The sequence below is a fragment of the Chlorocebus sabaeus genome, chromosome X (genome assembly GCF_047675955.1).
Source record: "Chlorocebus sabaeus isolate Y175 chromosome X, mChlSab1.0.hap1, whole genome shotgun sequence".
NCBI classification, from domain to species: Eukaryota; Metazoa; Chordata; class Mammalia; order Primates; family Cercopithecidae; genus Chlorocebus; species Chlorocebus sabaeus.
Genome location: NC_132933.1, coordinates 98,791,660 through 98,810,614, shown reverse-complemented (window position 1 = coordinate 98,810,614; position 18,955 = coordinate 98,791,660). Strand labels below are relative to the sequence as shown.

General features: G+C 37.9%; 1 protein-coding gene across 5 annotated transcripts in view; it reads right to left on the bottom strand.

Annotated features, from left to right (window-relative positions):
• Positions 1 to 18,955, bottom strand: part of WNK3 (WNK lysine deficient protein kinase 3) — a 169,147-nt gene that overhangs the window by 38,600 nt on the left and 111,592 nt on the right. For all 5 annotated transcript variants that reach the window (XM_073013655.1, XM_037994937.2, XM_073013653.1 and 2 more), the window contains 7 exons: positions 18,383 to 18,538; positions 18,250 to 18,301; positions 16,851 to 16,988; positions 15,552 to 16,489; positions 5,917 to 6,007; positions 5,252 to 5,382; positions 3,824 to 4,434 (listed from right to left, as the gene is read on the bottom strand). In XM_073013655.1, coding sequence (XP_072869756.1) covers positions 3,824 to 4,434; positions 5,252 to 5,382; positions 5,917 to 6,007; positions 15,552 to 16,489; positions 16,851 to 16,988; positions 18,250 to 18,301; positions 18,383 to 18,538 — 2,117 coding nt within the window. The remainder of the gene's footprint in view (positions 1 to 3,823; positions 4,435 to 5,251; positions 5,383 to 5,916; positions 6,008 to 15,551; positions 16,490 to 16,850; positions 16,989 to 18,249; positions 18,302 to 18,382; positions 18,539 to 18,955) is intronic.

Here is an 18,955-nt window from a genome sequence, read left to right as displayed (position 1 = left end):
CTCCAGACTGGGTGACAGAGAGAGACCCTGTCAAAGAGGAAGGAAGGAAGGGAGGGAGGGAGGGAAGAATGGGGGAAACACAGAGTATTTTCACAATTTCCAGAGGGGAAGCGGGAAATGCCTTCCTAAGCATAACATTAAACTATAATAATAACTCATGAAGAAAAAGATGAACAAATTTCTAAAACTGAAATACAGTGAAAGTCAGTAAAACAAAATGTAAAGTCAAATAGTATTAATAATATTAACATTTTTGCCAGATGCAGTGGCTCACGCCTGTGGGAGGCTAAGGCAGGAGGATCGCTTGAGCCCAGGAGTTCGATACCAGCCTAGACAACATAGTGAGACCCTATCTCTCTGGAAAAAAAAAAAAAAAAATCAGCCAGGTATGGTGGCATGTGCCTGTAGTACAAGCATCTTGGGATGCTGAGGCAGGTAGATCTCTTGAGCCAAAGGTAGAGGCTTCAGTGAGCCATGACAGCACCACTGCACTCCAGCCTGGGCGACAGAGCAAGACCTCGTCTTAATAATAATAATTGTAATAGTAATAAAAGAAAGAATAAATAAAAATCGGTGAAGAAACCATAATGCTAAAAGAACACTGACGGCAGAATAAATTATTTTTTAAGATCCCTTCTAGGCCAGGCGTGGTGTCTCATGCCTGTAATCCTAGCACTCTGGGAGGCTGAGACAGGAGGACGGCCTGAGGCTAGAAGTCTGAGACCAGCCTGGGCAACACAGGGAGACCTCATCTCTACAAAAAAATTTAAATATTAGCTGGATGTGTTACATGTCTGTAGGCCCAGACACTTGGGAGGCTGAGGTGGGAGGATGGTTTGAGCCCAGGAGGTAGAGGCTGCAATGATGCGCAACTGCACCACTGCACTCCAGCCTGGGCAACATAGTAAGACTCTGTCTCAAAATAAAAGATCCTTTCCAGGTCTTGTGTTATATGAGGTTATGAGAATTCATGTCTCACATTCAAAATTAAGTACATATTCACAACCAGCCAGTTACAAAAAACTAGCCAGCTACAAAAGCTACTAGTCATTTGACAATGGTTTAAAAGAACCATTAAAAACAGCAATAGAAGGCCAGGCACAATGGCTCATGCCTGTAATCCCAGCACTTTGGGAGGCCGAGGCAGGCGGGTCACGAGACCAGGAGATTAAGACTATCCTGGCTAACATGGTGAAACCCCATCTCTACTAAAAATACAAAAAATTAGCTGGGCATGGTGGCGGGCGCCTGTAGTCCCAGCTACTCAGGAGGTTGAGGCAGGAGAATGGCATGAACACAGGAGGCAGAGCTTGTAGTGAGCAGAGATCGCGCCACTGCACTCCAGCCAGAGTGACAGAGCAAAACTCCATCTCAAAAAAACAAAAAAACAAAAAACAAACAGAAAAACAAACAAACAAAAAACCAGCAATAGAATACTTACATCACAAATATGAAACTGCTTTAATAACTTTTATTATAAAAAGTATCAGTGTACATATACTGTATAGTACTTAATATATAAGTTGACATATACATAATGTAATGTCAAGCCTGTATATATATTTTAAAGTGGAATATCAGCCTTCTGGTGATGAATATTTAAAGTATATATTCACAATTTTCTTGCAAGCTCAAGTCAAAAACACTGAAACAAGTTAGAGAGAATATATTATAATTATCTATCACTGGAATGACAGTTTTGGGTTTTTTTCCTCCTCGAGGCAAGGCCTTAGAAACTAAGAAATTTCCAAGGATTTTAACCTGCTTTAATTCTTGAAGCACTCAAACACAGCATCCAAATGGAGCATTATTCAAGCTTGTAAGAACTTGACTAAAATCCAGCTTTTTATTTGATTTTTTGAGATGGAGTCTCGCTCTGTCACCCAGGCTGGAGTGCAGTGGTGTGATCTCAGCTCACTGCAACCTCCGCCTCCAAGATTCAAGTAGTTCTCCCTGCCTCAGCCTCCTGAGTAGCTGGGATTACAGGCGCCACCACGTCCGGCTAATTTTTGTATTTTTAGTAGAGACGGGGTTTTGCCATGTTGGCTAGGCTGGTCTCAAACTCCTGACCTCAGGTGATCCACCCACGTCGGCCTCCTAAAGTGCTAGGATTACAGACATGAGCCACTGCGCCCAGCCAAATCCGGCTTTTTACATGCCTATATTTTTAGTCCTCCCTGGTTCTCCCTGCTTTACAAATTAAGTTCCAGAACAGTGCAGAAATTCTCTAAAGCATAAGATACATTAAAAAATTGCTAGAGTTGGTTTCAACTTTTCAAAGTAATGGCATGGGGTCATCAATAGGAGGCTAGTAATTAACTTATGAGTATATGCATATACTGGAATACTTTGAAACAGTAAAAAATATAATGATACAGGTATATATCCAAGATACCATGAAATGGTAAAGAAAACCAAGATATAAGAACAGTCTTGCAGTGTAAGTTACTATTTGGGGGAACAAAGAATGAAATATGCATATTTGTTTGTACGGTTATAGACTAACTGGATATACAAGAAACAGGTAATATTTATTGTGTGTAAGGAGAGAACCTGGGTAGTTCAGCTGCAGTGCTAGGAGGGAGACTACTGGTTACCCTTTTGTACCTTTTGAATTTTGAACCATGTGGATAGAATTAGAATTCAGCAACTTAAGGCCAGGCGCGGTGGCTCAAGCCTGTAATCCCAGCACTTTGGGAGGCCGAGACGGGCGGATCACAAGGTCAGGAGATCGAGACCATCCTGGCTAACACGGTGAAACCCCATCTCTACTTAAAAAAATACAAAAAACTAGCCGGGCGAGGTGGCGGGCGCCTGTAGTCCCAGCTACTCGGGAGGCTGAGGCAGGAGAATGGCGTGAACCTGGGAGGCGGAGCTTGCAGTGAGCTGAGATCCGGCCACTGCACTCCAGCCTGGGCGACAGAGCGAGACTCCGTCTCAAAAAAAAAAAAAAAAAAAAAAAAAGAATTCAGCAACTTAATATGAATTTCTTTTCTTTCTTTCTTTTTTTTTTTTAGACAAAGTCTTGCTCTGTTACCCAGGCTGGAGTGCAGTGGCGCACAATCTGGGCTCACTGCAACCTCCACCTCCCAGGCTCAAGCGATTCTCCTGCCTCAGCCTCCCAAGTAGCTGGGAGTACAGGCATCTGCTACCATGCCTGGCTAATTTTTGTATGGTTTTTTTTTTTTTAAGTAGAGAGAAGGTTTCAAAATGTTGGCCAAGCCAGTCTCGAACTCCTGACCTCAGGTGATCCACCTGCCTCTGCCTCCTAAAGTGCTGATTACAGGCATGAGCCACCATGCCCAGCTGGCTTGAATTTCTTTTTTTAAAATGACCTATTTTATAAAACTAAATACAAAACAGCATTCTATTGACAAAATATATTATCATAATCTCACTAGTGAAGGTTGATTACCTCAGTCACCAAATAATAAGCTTGATCTTGAAAGTATCTTACCTTTTCCTAAAGAAGATGAACCACTATCTCTGATTATAATAAATCAGCTGTTTACTTATCAAATGTGAAATTATATAAGAATAGTTGTAAAATCTAAAACCAAAAGTCCTGAAGAATAAGGACTGTAAAAGTTAACAAAAGGAGTAATTAAATCATATTGGTAAATAAGCAACTGTAATAGTCTTGAGACTATGAAAACATTTTATATATAAGAACTTTTTCTCATTCATAAATGTTTAGCATTAGCATTCTTTGTAGTTTTCAATCATTAAAATGTCAACAATCCTAAATTAGTTACCAATCAAATACTAAGTTCTATAAAACCCAGGGCAACCAGATTTGTGACAAAAGAGAAACAGTCCTTACTTTTCTCGTAATCTTTGAAGCTCCACCTTCAAGTCCTCATCCTCTATTTCTGATTCATCATCACTGCTCATTGGGGAAGATGGTGAATAGAAGAGTGAACTCTGTGTTTGAGCATAAGCTTGTTCTTCATGGTGTGGTAAGCACTGATCACTCTCTGGACCAGTCTTTGCCACTGACTTTCCACTGCCAGCAAGACTGGTTGAAAATTCACTATCAGAGCTAGGCTGTTTCCCAGCAGTCAATATCTCTCTCTCTTTAAGCAACAGTTCAGATCCAGACTGCATGCTACTTCCTGTGGCTGAAGTTTCTTCCAATTCCTTTTCTGGGGTCACTGAAGATACATCAGTCTCACAAGCTGCACTGAAAGATAAGAAGTTGTCACCTTGTTTGGGAACTCCTTTATTTTCTTTACAGGTTTCCTGAAGAGCTTGTAACTTCTCAGAAGAAAACGAAGTTTTGGGATTTTGTGTGGCAGGTTCTATTTCTACCAACTGAGACTTTGCTGTTTCAATAAAGGCTTCTTCACTAGAATGGTTTGTCTCACTGAACACTGATATGTGTTCTATTCCAAAAGATGTCACTTTTGCTGACTGCTGAGGAATTGTAATCACCTGAGATATAAAAATGTAAAAGTGGTTACCATAGCACAGACAAGTAGATGGTCTGCTGTGATGTATATGTATTGATACTAGCAAAACTTAAAAATTTAATCTATACCCCCAAATTCACTCTTTCAAACAGGCCCCTTGGGTAAAGAGAGTGGGCATCATATTGCTCAAATAAAATTCCACAAGTAGAGTTGCTGAGATTCTAAAAGACGTGCAATTACATTTATAAAAGAGGACCCACCCACCCGCCAAAAAAACAAAAACAAAAACAAAAACAAAACTATTTCTGTGCTCTCTACCAGCTACTAAAATCTCCATTTCTGTAGACTCATCTTTACTGATGGCTTCAAAAGGTGAGGGGATGCATGGAAGGTGAACAAATTAAATATGACAATGATCTACATTTAAAGTAAGTATCATCAGCCGGGCATGGTGGCTCACGCCTATAATCCCAGTACTTTGGGAGGCCGAGGTGGGTGGATCACCTGAGGTCAGGAGTTCAAGACCAACCTGGCTAACAAGGTGAAACCCCGTTTCTAATAAAAATACAAAAAATTAGCCAGGCATGGTGGCATGCACTTGTAATCCCAGCTACTCGGGAGGCTGAGGCAGTAGAATTGCTTGAACCAAGGAGACGGAGGTTGCAGTGAGCTAAGATCATGCCATTGCACTCCAACTTGGGCAACAAGAGTGAAACTCCATCTCGGTAAACAAAAAAACAAAAAACAAAAATGGAAGTATCATCTACAGACCAAGATCTCCAGTGGCTGTTATGTTTTATAATGCCCTTGTAGATAAGGATTCAATCAAAGACACAAACCTGGAACCGACCCCGCTGAAATGATCCACTCATCGCTTTACATCTATTCAAAGCCCTAGTATCAGCTGTAGACTCCCGTGTCAGAGGAATGGGATCAGGAGCAATTGCTGATCTCATCTCTTCTGTTTCCACTGCAAGTTTTGCCAAATTGTAAGTAGAAAAGAGAAAATTGTTTGTTAAGACTAAATTTGTTTACATTACCAAAAATGAAGAAAAGTAGAAAAAGCTTAACTCCTGCTAGACAATTAAAAGGTGTTAATGTAATAAGCAACATCGTATAAGTCCCTAAGTCTAAATCAGACATTGCAAGATTTATCCCAAGACTTAGTATCTATATGAAATGAATAACTGGAAAACCAAATTAGTTACAAAAGGAAAAAATAAAACGGCAATGACATTAATGGGACATGTCACATACATGGGCTACGTGGAAAAAGTGGCAAGATTTGTATATGAACAACAAAAAAATAAGTAAATGAAAAGTGATGTTACCTAGTCTATGTCCCTGACTGTAAGCACACTACCTTGACGGACTTTTGATCTCTTGAAAAAGCTGGTTGACTGCCGTAGCCTGTATGCCCAGCTTTTTAATTTGCGAGTCCAGGATTTCTTGCTAATAGGATTTTTGAGACTAGGACAAGTAAAGCTTAGGCCAAAATATCCACCTCCTGTCTGCAGATGAATGGCTCCACCGCTTGACACAGCAGCAGGATAGGCCTCTGGATCCCCTGGAAGTGAAGCATCTGAGGACATCTCCTAATGGAGACAAGACAAAACAAAACAAAACAAAACAAAACAAAACAAAACAAAACAACCGAGAAAAACCAAAGTGGTAATCATTTAGGTAAGGTGAAGCTTTTTTAAAAAAAAATAACACCGGAATTTCTTGTACAGACTGATCTTTAACCCAAAATAGGGTATTATGTATTAGTTGCATTAATAGTAGCATATTAGACTGAACCCAAGGTACACCATTTACAAAAATTAAGCCTTCTTGTTTCTTTAAAAATATTATTTAGACTTTAGTAAATAAAAGAGATTATTAATCTTCTACCCCAGAATATTTTTCATCATTATACAAACTTTGAAAACTGAAAATCAAATTAAAATTTCCTTCATATGTGCCAGTTTACTAAAAAGGTTACTAAAACTCCAAGCTATTATCATGAAATTTTTCATTTATGCCTATATTATTTAAGAGACTCAGTTAAAGATGCTTGAAACACACAAACAGAGAAAAACAAGATATCGAGGCACTTAGATTTAGAGAAGTATGAGGAAATCAAGTTTATTACTTTATGAAAGCATATGGAAATTTATAAAGGACATCAAAATTACTTCAAAATCATGCTCTAAAAATTCTTGTTAACATCAGGCTATACTAGCTACAAAATCACTCCCCTCTTCTTGTCCTCCTACTCCCCCACCAAAAAGGGCCCCAGATATAACTGTTGTATCTAAATGAGTGCTTTAAAGATAAATCCTCTATAATAATTAATATGAAAAGTTAGCACAGACAACCACAAATACTTTGGGAAACATGAGAAGGGTCACTACTAATCTAGAAGATTAAAAAAATATATAAAAGCACAAAGAATGGGATTTAGCATTTGCCTGAAGGAAGATAGCCTACTGGCAGGAAGTATGATGTCTTGGGTAAGCATTATTAATACTTAGGGCAGGGCCGGGTGCAGTGGCTCATGCCTGTAATGCCAGCATTTTGGGAGGCTGAGGCAGGCAGATAACCTGAGGTCAGGAGTTCAAGACCAGCCTGGCCAACATGGTAAAACCCCGTCTCTACTAAATATACAAAATTAGCCTGTCGTGGTGGTGTGTGCCTGTAATCCCAGCTACTTGGGAGGCTGAGGGAGGAGAATCGCTAGAACCCAGAGGCAGAGGTTGCAATGAGCCGAGATCGCACCATTGCACTCCAGCCTGGGCAACAAGAACGAAACTCTTGTCTCAAAAACAAAAAAACAAAAAAACAAAAACAAACTTACGGCAGGTCAGGACATAAATTGTAAGCAATTAGTTTTTATTTTCTGCAGTCTCATTTTAAACTGGTAACAATAAGTTTCATGATGAGAAAAAAATTAGTATTACAATTTAGAAAATGTTACATTGGTCCCACTGAAATTACAGAAAAGAATTTTAATATGTAGTAACCGGATCAAGATGGCAAATTAAATATTTGTTCTAGCCTTCCTTATCAATCCAAATTTACAGACACAACAGGAAAACAGACATAGACACATGCATACATGACTGAGAGAGGAAAAAGCAGACCATGACATATGTAGGAATTGTTTCAAAATGCTGCAAACTTGGGTGGCTGATACGGGCAGCAGGAGAGAACCCTGGCCAACCAAAAAGATGAGTGGTAGGCTAGAATGCTTACAAAACTCTATCAGATCTACCTTCTGTCTCTTTCAACATTCTCTCTTAATGTTCTCCTGTTTGCTGGCCTTCTTTTGGTTCCCTGAACAGTTCTCTATCTATGACTATCACCACCACATACAAGTCCTTCCCTGACTACCATATATAGTTTTAGTATCCCATTTTCTTCTACTAGATGTGAGCTCCACAAAAACAGAGGTTTTGACTTATTCACCGCTAAAGAGATATTCACTGAATGGCAGAATGAACTGATTGGGAATAACAAAGAAGGAACAGGCAGGCAGTTCTGTCCCCACCTCCACACCAAGCAAAGGGCAGCAGAGGCATGTGCCCCCAAATAAGAGTAGTAAGAGGAAAAGGTTTGTGGCCAAGAGAGAGGTCAACAACGTAGGGAGGAGACAACATCCAGGAAGAAAGGTAAGCCCTCCTACCTTTGGAGACTAGCTACTGGGCCACCCTCCAGGCAGCATTAGAGATAAGTTACAAAATACAGTGCCAGGGAGGATGTCCCATACCTTTCCCACAATTACTGAAGGAAGGTTACAGTAATTACATAAAACACAGACAGATGAACAAGGAATCTCATGAGTGAAAAAGAAGAGAACACAACTAAGAATCACTAAACACCAAGGGAAAACTAACATTATAAGAAAATACTAAACTTGGCAAACAGGATAGCCAAGGAAATAGCATTAATAACATAGAATAAGACTAATATATTCAGAGAGATGTGTGAATATACTACATCTATAAAGAAAGGAATGAACTACAGTTACTAGAAATTAAAACAATATAATACTTGACACAAAAAATAGCTGAATACGTGATACAACAGCTTAAAAATTGAGAAATTATGCCAGTACAAAAAGCAAAAGGACAAACAAATGGAAAGCATGAGAAGTTTATAGATAAGAGCTGGGCATGGTGGCTTATGCCTATAATCCCAGCCCTTTGGAGGCTGAGGCGGGTGGATCATCTGAGGTCAGGAGTTCCAGACCAGCCTGGTCAACATGGTGAAACCTCATCTCTACTAAAAATATGAAAATTAGCTGGGCGTGGTGGTGAGCGTCTATAATCCCAGCTACCTGGGAGGCTGAGGCAGGAGAATTGCTTGAACCTGGGAAGTGGAAGTGGAGGTTGCAGTGAGCTGAAATCATCCCATTGCACTCCAACCTGGGTGACACAGTAAGACTCTGTCTCAAAAAAGAAAAAAAAAAGTTTGTATATAAGAAAAATAGGAAATGAAGAAATAAAACTATCTCTATTCACAGTTGACATGATCTTATATATAGAAAATCCAAAATAATCCACCAAAAGTTATTGGAGCTAATAAACAAACTCAGTAAAGTTGGAGGATACATCAACACATAAAAATCAGTTGTATTTTTATATACTAGCAATGAAGAATCCAAAATAGAAATTAAGAAAATAATTCCATTTCTAATAACAATAAGAAAATACTTAGGAATATATTTAACCAAGGAGTGACAGTCTTATACACTGAAAACTACAAAACATTAATGAAAGAAATTCAAGAATACTGAAATAAATAGAAAGTTCATGAATAGGAAGACTTAATCTGTCAACAGTCCACAAAGTGACCTACAGATTCAATGCAATCCCTATCAAAACCCCAATGGCCTTTTTCACAGGAATAGGAAAGCTTATACTAAAATTTCCATGGAATCACAGGGGACCCTGAATAGCCAAAAAATATTTAAAAAGAACAAAATTGGAGGACTCGCATTTCCTGATTTCCAAATATACTATAAAACTACAGTAATCAAAACACTGTCCTTTTGCTACTGGCATAAGGATAGATATTGGGATTGACAAATAGAATTAAGAGTCCAGAAATAAATCCATACATCTATAGTCAATTGATATTTACAAGACTGCCAAGACCATTCAATGGGGGAAAGAATAGTTTCTTCACCAAATGGTGCTGAACAACTGGATATCCAAATGCAAAAGAATGAAGCTGGACCCTTGTCTCGTACATATACAAAAATTAACTCAACATATATCAAATACCTAATTATAAGAGCTAACAAAGCAATACAAGAAAAAGTAGATAATCAGACTTCAACAAAATAAAAAACTTTTGTGCATTAAAGGATACTATCAAGAGAGTGAAAAGACAACCCTACAGAATGGGAGAAAATATTCACAAATAAAATATTTAATAAAGACATAGCATCCAGAATACATAAAGATTTTTTTTTTATTTTATAGAGATTGGGATCTCACTATGTTGACCAGGCTGGTCTTCAGCTCCTGGCCTCAAGCGATCTTACTGCCTTGGCTTCCCTGTTTTGGGATTACAGGCTTGAGCCACCACACCCAGCCACACATATAAAGAATTCTTACAATTCAACAACACAAACAACAATCCAATTAAAAAATAGGCAAAGGACTCGAATAGACATTTCTCCTAAGAAGATATACAGATGGCCAACAAGCACATGAAAAGATTCTCAACACCACTAGATATTAAGCAAATGCAAATCAAGACCACAATAAGAATACCACTTTATACTCACCAAGATGGCTATGAACAAAAAATTGGAAAACAAGTGTTCGTAAGCATGTAGACAAATTGGAACCCTCACATTCTGCTGGTGGGAATGTAAAATGGTGTGGCTACTTTAGAAAAGAGTTTGGTGGTTCTTCAAAAAGTTAAATGTAGAATTACCATATGCCCCAGAGAACTGAAAACAGGAACTCATATGAATACTTTATATGAATGTTCGTAGTAGCACTATTCACAACAGCCAAAAGGTAGAAACAACCTAATGTCCATCAACCAATGAATGGATAAACAAAATGCAGTATAGCCATAAAATGGAATATGAACCTTGAAACATTATGCTAAGTGAAAGAAACCAGACACAAAGGCCATATACTGTATGGTTCCATTTATATGAAAAATCTAGCATAAGCAAATCTATACTGACAGAAAGCAGATTTGTGGTTGCAAGGGGCAAGGGGGAAGGGAGAATGAATAATGACTGCTTAATGGGTATGAAGTTTCTTTTGTTGGGGTGATGAAAAAGTTATGGAACTAGATAATGGTGATGGATACACAACCTTGTGAATATATTTAATGTCACTGGATCGAATACTGTAAAATAGTTAAAATTCTAAGAAATCACAAGACAAGTTTCCATATTTATAGAGCACAAAGAATATGAAATAAGATGAATAAACAATAAGGAGAATATACCAAAGGCATCCAGTAGCCCTTTAAGTAGGTACTATTATCTTGATTTTACAGATGAGGAAATTAAGGTTGGGTAAAGGGTGTAGATAATTTGCCTACTATTACATAGTAAATGGCAAAGCAAGATTTTGAAACTGGTTTGTGGGGTTCAAAAACTGTTTTCTTTCTAACGCTGTGTTTCAATAAGAATGTTTTCATTTAAAAAAATATCACAAGTAATACATTGTGAAAGGCAAACAAAAACTCAGGACCCTAATTCACTATGCCAAAAAGAAAAAAGTTAAGCTGAAATCTGAGTCATGCAAGAAACTGCATTTCATTTTGTTCCTAAGCAAACAGCTACAAATAAAAGGTTAAATATCTCCAGAGGTAGCTACCCTATGTTCACCTTATCTTATGTAAAGTGCTGATTTACTGAGCAAAATTGTGAGATGAATACATAATTGATTATTCTCCTACCTGCTCCTTTTCTCTTGCAACGTGTGGATTACCATAACCTCCCTCTTTCCCCTCCAGCTTGCTTTTCCCCTTTAAATACTGAAGCCCTCAAAATCATCTTTGGAGAAAGGCACAGACTACAGACTGTATCTGTGATTCCATGTTTTCTCTCTTCTAGACATGTCCCTAACCTTGGCAAAATAAAATTCTAAATTGATTGAGATCTGCCTTAGATACTTTTTGGTTTATAACATGAATGACTGTTTTCTGTAAAAGATCTAAGCCATTAGATAAAACAAAAATCTCTGTAACAACCCTCCTTCCCAGTCCCCCCTGGAAGATATCCACTAATATCAATTTATCTTTTCAGAACTTTTTTGTAAATTTATGTACATATATATATATGTGTGTATGTGTGTGTGTGTGTTCCTTTTTAAAAATACAGGCCAGGTGTGGTGGCTCATACCTGTAATCCCACTGCTTTGGGAGACCAAGGCAGAAGCATCGCTTGAGGCCAGGAGTTCAAAACCAGCCTGGGCAACATTGCAAGCCCACGTCTCTACAAAAAGTTTAAAAATGAGCCAAGCATGGTAGCATGCACTTGTAGTCCCAGCTACTTGGCAGGCTGAGGCAAGGGGATCACCTAAACTCAGGAGGTTGAGGTTACAATGCGCCACGATCATGCCACTGCACTCCAGCCTGGGTAACAGAGACCCTGTCTCAAAAACACACACACACATACACATACATACAAACACACACACAGACACACACACATACACACACCTCATCATACTGTCTGAATTATTCTGCATATATTTTTCCTGATGATTTTTCCTGGAGATATGTCCATGATAAAATAAAGATGATAAGAGCTAACATATATTTACAGGTCTACTTCATGCTTTTAAATTGCTTCATAGTATCAATGTCCCTCAATTTCTATTTATAAATATTTAAACTTGTTTGTGAATCCTTTCCTGTTACAAATAAACAATGTTACACTGAACATTCTTATACCTGTTCCTTTGTTCATATGTGCAAATGCTTCTCTCAGGTAGAATTTGAGAGTGACATAGCTCAGTCACAGGAATGTACACATTTCTAACTTTCACAGTGCTAAACTGCCCTCCAAGTAGGCTGTACTGATTTTATTCCTACCAACATAAAATGAAAATTACCGCGCCTGGCCATCAATTTCTTTAATATTTGCTAGTCTAATTAGCAAAAACTATTCTTCTGTAAAGTTTTGCCTTTCTCTCATTACTAAGAAAGTTGAAAATCTTTTCACATGTTTAGCAGGCATTTATATTTCCACCTCTGTGAAATGCACGTTCACATGCTTTGGCTATTCTTCCACTGAGTTGTCTGATCTTTTCTCAATGATTTGTAAGCATTCTTTATATATTTTAGAGTTAATATTTTGTCAGTTTTCTGAGAAAAAAGCTTGGAAGAAAAATACATGCAAAAATAGGTTGCTATGAAAATGGAGCCAAGAATAAGAACGATTTAAAAAATCCAATTCATGACTGCCAAATGAAAAATTAACTGGATACAGCTGAATACCAAGAGAGTGATCTGAAATTTAAAAAGAAAAAAAAAACTGAAGACATATCTGAGAACATAAGGTTTTAAAAAATGAAATTAAAAGTGAGAGCAAGCTGTTAAGAAACATGGGGAATAATCCAAGAGGCCATATATCTCCTACGATTTCCAAATGGAAATAAGCAAGACAATGAAGGGGAAGAAAAATAAGAAATGAAAATAAAGTTACTGGAGCTGAAAAAAGACACATCTTCAAATTCGAAACATCCACAAAAGTGATATACAAAATGAATGGAAAAGCAATATACCAAGATAGAGTCTGATAATCAGAACTCTAAGATAGTTTCCTAAAAGCAACTAGACCTGTGCTAACTGAATACAGCAGCCACTAATCACATGTGGCTGTCTAAATTTAAATTAATTAAATCAAATTAAATTAAAAATTCAGGCCCTCAGTTGCACTAGCCACATTTCAAGTGCTCAATAGTCATATCTGGTTAGTGGTTACTGTATTGGATAGTGCAGATACAGAACATTTCCACATTGTAAAAAGTACTAGAGCACTGCAGTGGTCTAGAGTAAAAACAGGTTACCTACAAATGAATGATGAACAACTGAAATCACTCTCATCAGCAAGGCTAATAAAAGACAATAAAACAATGTATTCTCAATTGAGAAGAAAAAATTCTGATCCTACCATCTGTACTTAGTCAATCAAGTGTGAAGCAATATAAAGACATTTTTAGACAGGCAAAAGAATACCAAATAGGATCTCCATGCAATATATTTGAAAATATTACTCATAGAAGTATTTTAGGGGAAAAAAGGATTCCACGACACCAGAAACAGTGGCAGCTAAGTATGATCCAGATATAGCAACAGACACTTGAAACAAATAAAAGAATCCATTTGACCTTGACACTTGGGAGAGTCTCCTTCAAGCAACAAAGTTTAAATGACAGATATAACAGTTCATTTCTTAAGATTCACATCACATTATGTGATATTTATTTATTATTTAAAATAATTTAAAAATTTAAAAGATATTTAAATTATATCAGTGGAATATTATGCAGTTGTTTCAAAAAGTTGAGTAAGATGGAACTATGTGTACTGACATGGATACCCATAAATGAAAAAAATGCAGACTAGTATATATGTAAATAAATATATGTATATAAATATTAACATGTATCTATATATCTATATAAAGATACAATATATCATATATAAAAAGTATGTCTTTATAAATATTTGTATATTAATTAAAATCATGTCTGGAAAGATTTGTTAACAGCTGTGTCTATAGGTTTGGGGATGGGGTGGATTTTACTTGTACATAGTACATATATACTATGTACAAATATATATTATTACTTATATAATAACAAAAATGACAAAAAGATAGTGATAAAGATTTAGAAAGATGTCCATGATCTACTGTAAAATGAAAAAATTAAGTTGCAGACCAGTATGTATACAGCACAGTATTTTTATGAATAAAATTTTATATGTATGTAAATAGATCTGTATAAGCTTAAGAAAAGGCAAGAAGGATAAGCACCGAATTATTAGTGGTTACTTCTGTGATTTGAAGGGGCAGCAAAGGAAAATTAAAGTTCCCACATTATATAACTCAAAAAATAAGTCAGGTCAGGCACAGTGTCTCACGCCTGTAATCCCAGCACTTTGGAGGCCAAGGCGGGTGGATCATGAGGTCAAGAGTTTGAGACCTGCCTGGCCAACATGGTGAAATCCCGTCTCTACTAATACAATTAGCCAGGCATGGTGGCACGTGTCTGTAATCCCAGCTACTCAGGAGGCTGAGGCAGGAGAATTGTTTGAACCCGGGAGGCAGACCGAGATCGTGCCACTGCACTCCAGCCTAGGAGACAGAGCAAGACTCCGTCTAGGGTTGGAAAAAAAAAAAAAAAAGTCATGGTATTAATGATGATTTTACTTTCTTTTCTTTTTTTGTCAAATTAAATCCCCCCAAACATGATTAAATTAAAAACCGTAACTTTTTTTTTTTAAGAAGGAAACTGATAACAGGCATTTTAAGTGAAAATCTAAAAGTTCTTCCTACCCACTAAAACAATCCATGAGTCAGTTTTCATTCTGTCATTAATACAAATATAGACACTGCTTGCAGGTTCTTAGCTAATTCACCAGAGGGCTCTCTTACCAAAGATAGTTTGTCATCTCTACTGAGAGGTTCTTTTTTTTTTTTTTTTTTTTTTTTTTTTGAGACAGAGTCTTGCTCTGTCGCCCGGGCTAGAGTGCAGTGGCCGGATCTCAGCTCACTGCAAGCTCCGCCTCCCGGGTTTACGCCATTCTCCTGCCTCAGCCTCCCGAGTAGCTGGGACTACAGGCACCCGCCACATCGCCCGGCTAGTTTTTTGTATTTTTTTAGTAGAGACGGGGTTTCACCGTGTTAGCCAGGATGGTCTTGAACTCCTGACCTCGTGATCCGCCCGCCTCGGCCTCCCAGAGTGCTGGGATTATAGGCTTGAGCCACCGCGCCCGGCCTACTGAGAGGTTCTGAACACTGCAGCCTAAGTCATGGCCTTCTTAAATACCTGTGACCTCAGAATCTTGTGACCATTTCATTTCAAAGGACAGAATTTTAGAAGAGAAGGCATTTCTTTAAAACAATAAGCAATGAGTAAGGAATTGGTTAGAAAGAACGATACTTACATGTAAACACAATTCGCTGGGTACAGAAGTTATCACATTCAGGTCCCTTTTGAACACTGATATATTAGCAGGCTGACTTGCAGCCACATTAGACAGAAGCTTAGCGCCTGTCTGTTGGAAATTAGGGGATTGTACAGGGCTATCTTGAATTCCACAGTGACTGATGGCTATGACTTCTGTCACTGGACAGGAGAGGGTATCTTCAGCAGAGGAAGAAAATGGAGAGTCTATGCTTTGGGTATCCTTCTGACTCTCGGGATAGATGCTAGAGATGCTGTGCTCCTGATAGAGCAAGTTTCTTAATTTTTCATCCAGAGTTTTAATTCGGTTGTCTGCAAACTCCAGTTTTGGAGGTCTTTCTCCATCTGATTCCAGGACAGTAGTGGGTTGAAGGGTAGTTGGTTCAAGGCCAGGGGTCTGAGTGGGAATGACTGTCTTTGGAGAACTTGCTTCAGTGTTCACTGTAGTTTCTCCTTCTTGGGAAATACACTCTGCATCCATAGCTGGCTGCTGTACTGATAAGGTTTGAGGCTTTTGATCAAATGCCAGAGTTGTAAGAGAGTTACCAGCAGTCTGAGTTGATTCGCCAGGATGGGACATAAGTGCATCAGCCTGACTGGCAGTTTGGTGACATGGATACACAGGTATGAATATGCTTGCTTGTTTGGTGAGTCCCTCACATTCAGCTCGAACTGCATGAACTGAAGTAGTAGAGTAACTGCAACTGTTAGTAACTGGTGCCATTATCTGCCTGTTATCTTCCACTTGATAAAGTATAGCTGGCTGCTTGGTTTCTACACTAGCACATTCAGAAATCTTACCATCAATCACATCCTTGTGTTCTGATTTGGAGGTGAAAAGTGCACGGTGGCATGGATTATTTTCTATAGTGAGCAGTGTGTCCCGTGGTATCTCCTTATTACTTGTGTTTTTTGGACCTGGAACAATAATAAAGAATGGCTAAGCACGTACTGATAAGTACAAAGCATAGACTAGTGCCCTAAGTCAAAAGGAACAGGAGGAGAAAGAGGCAAATGAGAACCTGTGTGAAAGTACTCTTGTAAATAAGACTCAAAACACACAGAATTCAACCTGGCAAGGAAAATAATATTTTCCTTTTTTTCTCATAAATATTAAATAGGAAATGGCTTAAGTTGTATCCTAATATTAATGTCTTCAAAAAAGCTTATGAAAATTCTCATAAGCATAAAATTCCCATGGAAACCAGTTAAAGATATCATATGTATTTTGCATCCCATCCTTTGAGTCTGGACAAAGTGGCAGAGAAGAAAAGCTTACTAGGAAGTGGATATAGGCCAGGAACCGAAGACATGGAATGCTGAAGAGAAGGAGGAGACTGAGTCTCACGGTTTCTTATCGTCTGATTGATACAGAATCGCCACCGACCAACCGGGGATGACTGAGGAGCAGATTCATCTGCAGAAATAATTAGCAAAAAATAATATGCTAAGCGATTTTCAATTTATTTACCTTATTGACTGAAGAAGCCAGGTTAAATAAACAATTTGCCTTGTATCTCCATTTCTAATAGTACTAGAATATATGTAATTGATAAGACCAGTCCTCTCAATACTGACAAAAAGTCTGAAGTACTAAGCACACAATATCTTTAGAGAAGGATTTTAGATTCTACTGAAACAAATATTGCATCAATAGTAATTAGAAACAGGGTACTCTTTGAAAAAACTGACAGCACTTTTCCCATTAAAACCTGTATCTCCTATTCTGTATCCTAATTATGATAGTGCTTACATAAATCTATATATGTATTAAAATTTACAGAAGTGTACACCAAAAGAAAAAGGAGTCAGTTTTACTGTATGACATTTTTAAAAATAAAGTAAAATAAACCCCTATATCTTAACTGCTACTTTGTAAACATACTCAAATAAGTAATTCTCTTTTAAACTTTACCCAACTTTGTTAGTCAGAAACCTACTCAGATCTTGGCTAACCAGAAAAATAAGATATAGGAGGACTCTGTATCATAACACAGTCAAACTAAATTTCAGGATAATGGTATCTGCTTCTATTACTCCCACACCACCTTTTGCTTCTTTATGTTCCTGTAATTTCTTCAGGGGTGCTCATTTGTCTATGGTTCTTATCCCCCTCCCAGACACTCTTTAATATACCTGAGAAGAATGGAAAGATAAAGTCATCAGAAAAGAAAACAGAAGACCCTAGTTTTCGTTTCTGGAGGTTTATCTGGCATCTGATTTACTAAAAGTTATCAGTGACCAGAGCAAGTAGAAGCACATCATTCATCCTTAGTAGAATAAAATCAAGATATGAATGACTATTGAAACATGAGGCAAACTTAGAAAATGATGACTTTTGTTAAAAAGTTTCTATCCATCTCAAACCAGAAAAAAATAACTTACTAGTTAAGTTTCAAACAGTTATGCCATTTAAGGTCATCAGTACTGTGACTGCTTTTCTGGTAACATTACCACCCAACAACTCAAAAATAAATCAATCAGATAAAGAACCAACACTTGAGGAAAAGTCAGGGGATGGATTATTATCTCTGGGCCTTTCAAGGTGTGAGAAAACATACACTAGTAAGTTACCAAATTAATTTATTGGCTAACATCTTTCCCAATGAAGGTGTGTTAAAAGTTTTCAAATGTCTTGCTTCAAAAACCAAATGGTAAATTTTACTAAATATACTTACTGCTGGTTTGAGTAGATGTAGAATTTATCTGTACTTGTTCAGATGACCCTGTCTGAATTAAAAATGAATAGATAAATTAAAATGTTCCTGATTCATATCTGAGAAGATCTGTTTGCTAAACAATTGTTCTCACCTGGCTACTGTTGGAGTCCACAGTAATAGAATCAACTCCAATGGCTCTTTCTGTGGCAAAGTGGACATGAAGGATCTCCTGGGCTTGACCTACAATAGCTCTCAATTCTTCTACAAACTTTTCTTTCTCACTTTCCAGCACAAAGTTATCTTCAACCTGCCCAAAAGTAAAAGTAAATCTATTCATGAGAGTGAATGTAGTTTATTCAAAGTTATAATATTATATAAATAGTGACTACCACGTAAAGAAAGAAAATTGGGCCAGGCACAGTGGCTAATGCCTGTAATCCCAGTTTGGGAGACCAAAGCGGGCAGATCACGTGAGGTTGGGAGTTTGAGACCAGCCTGACCAACATGGAGAAACCCTGTCTCTACTAAAAATACAAAATTAGCCAGGTACGGTGGCTCATGCCTGTAATCCCAGCACTTTGGGAGGCTGAGGCAGGTGGATCACCTGAAGTCAGGAGTTCGAGACCAGCTTGACCAACATGGTGAAACCCTGTTTCTACTAAAAATACAAAATTAACCGGGTGGGGTGGCGGGTGCCTGTAATCCTGGCTACTTGGGAGGCTGA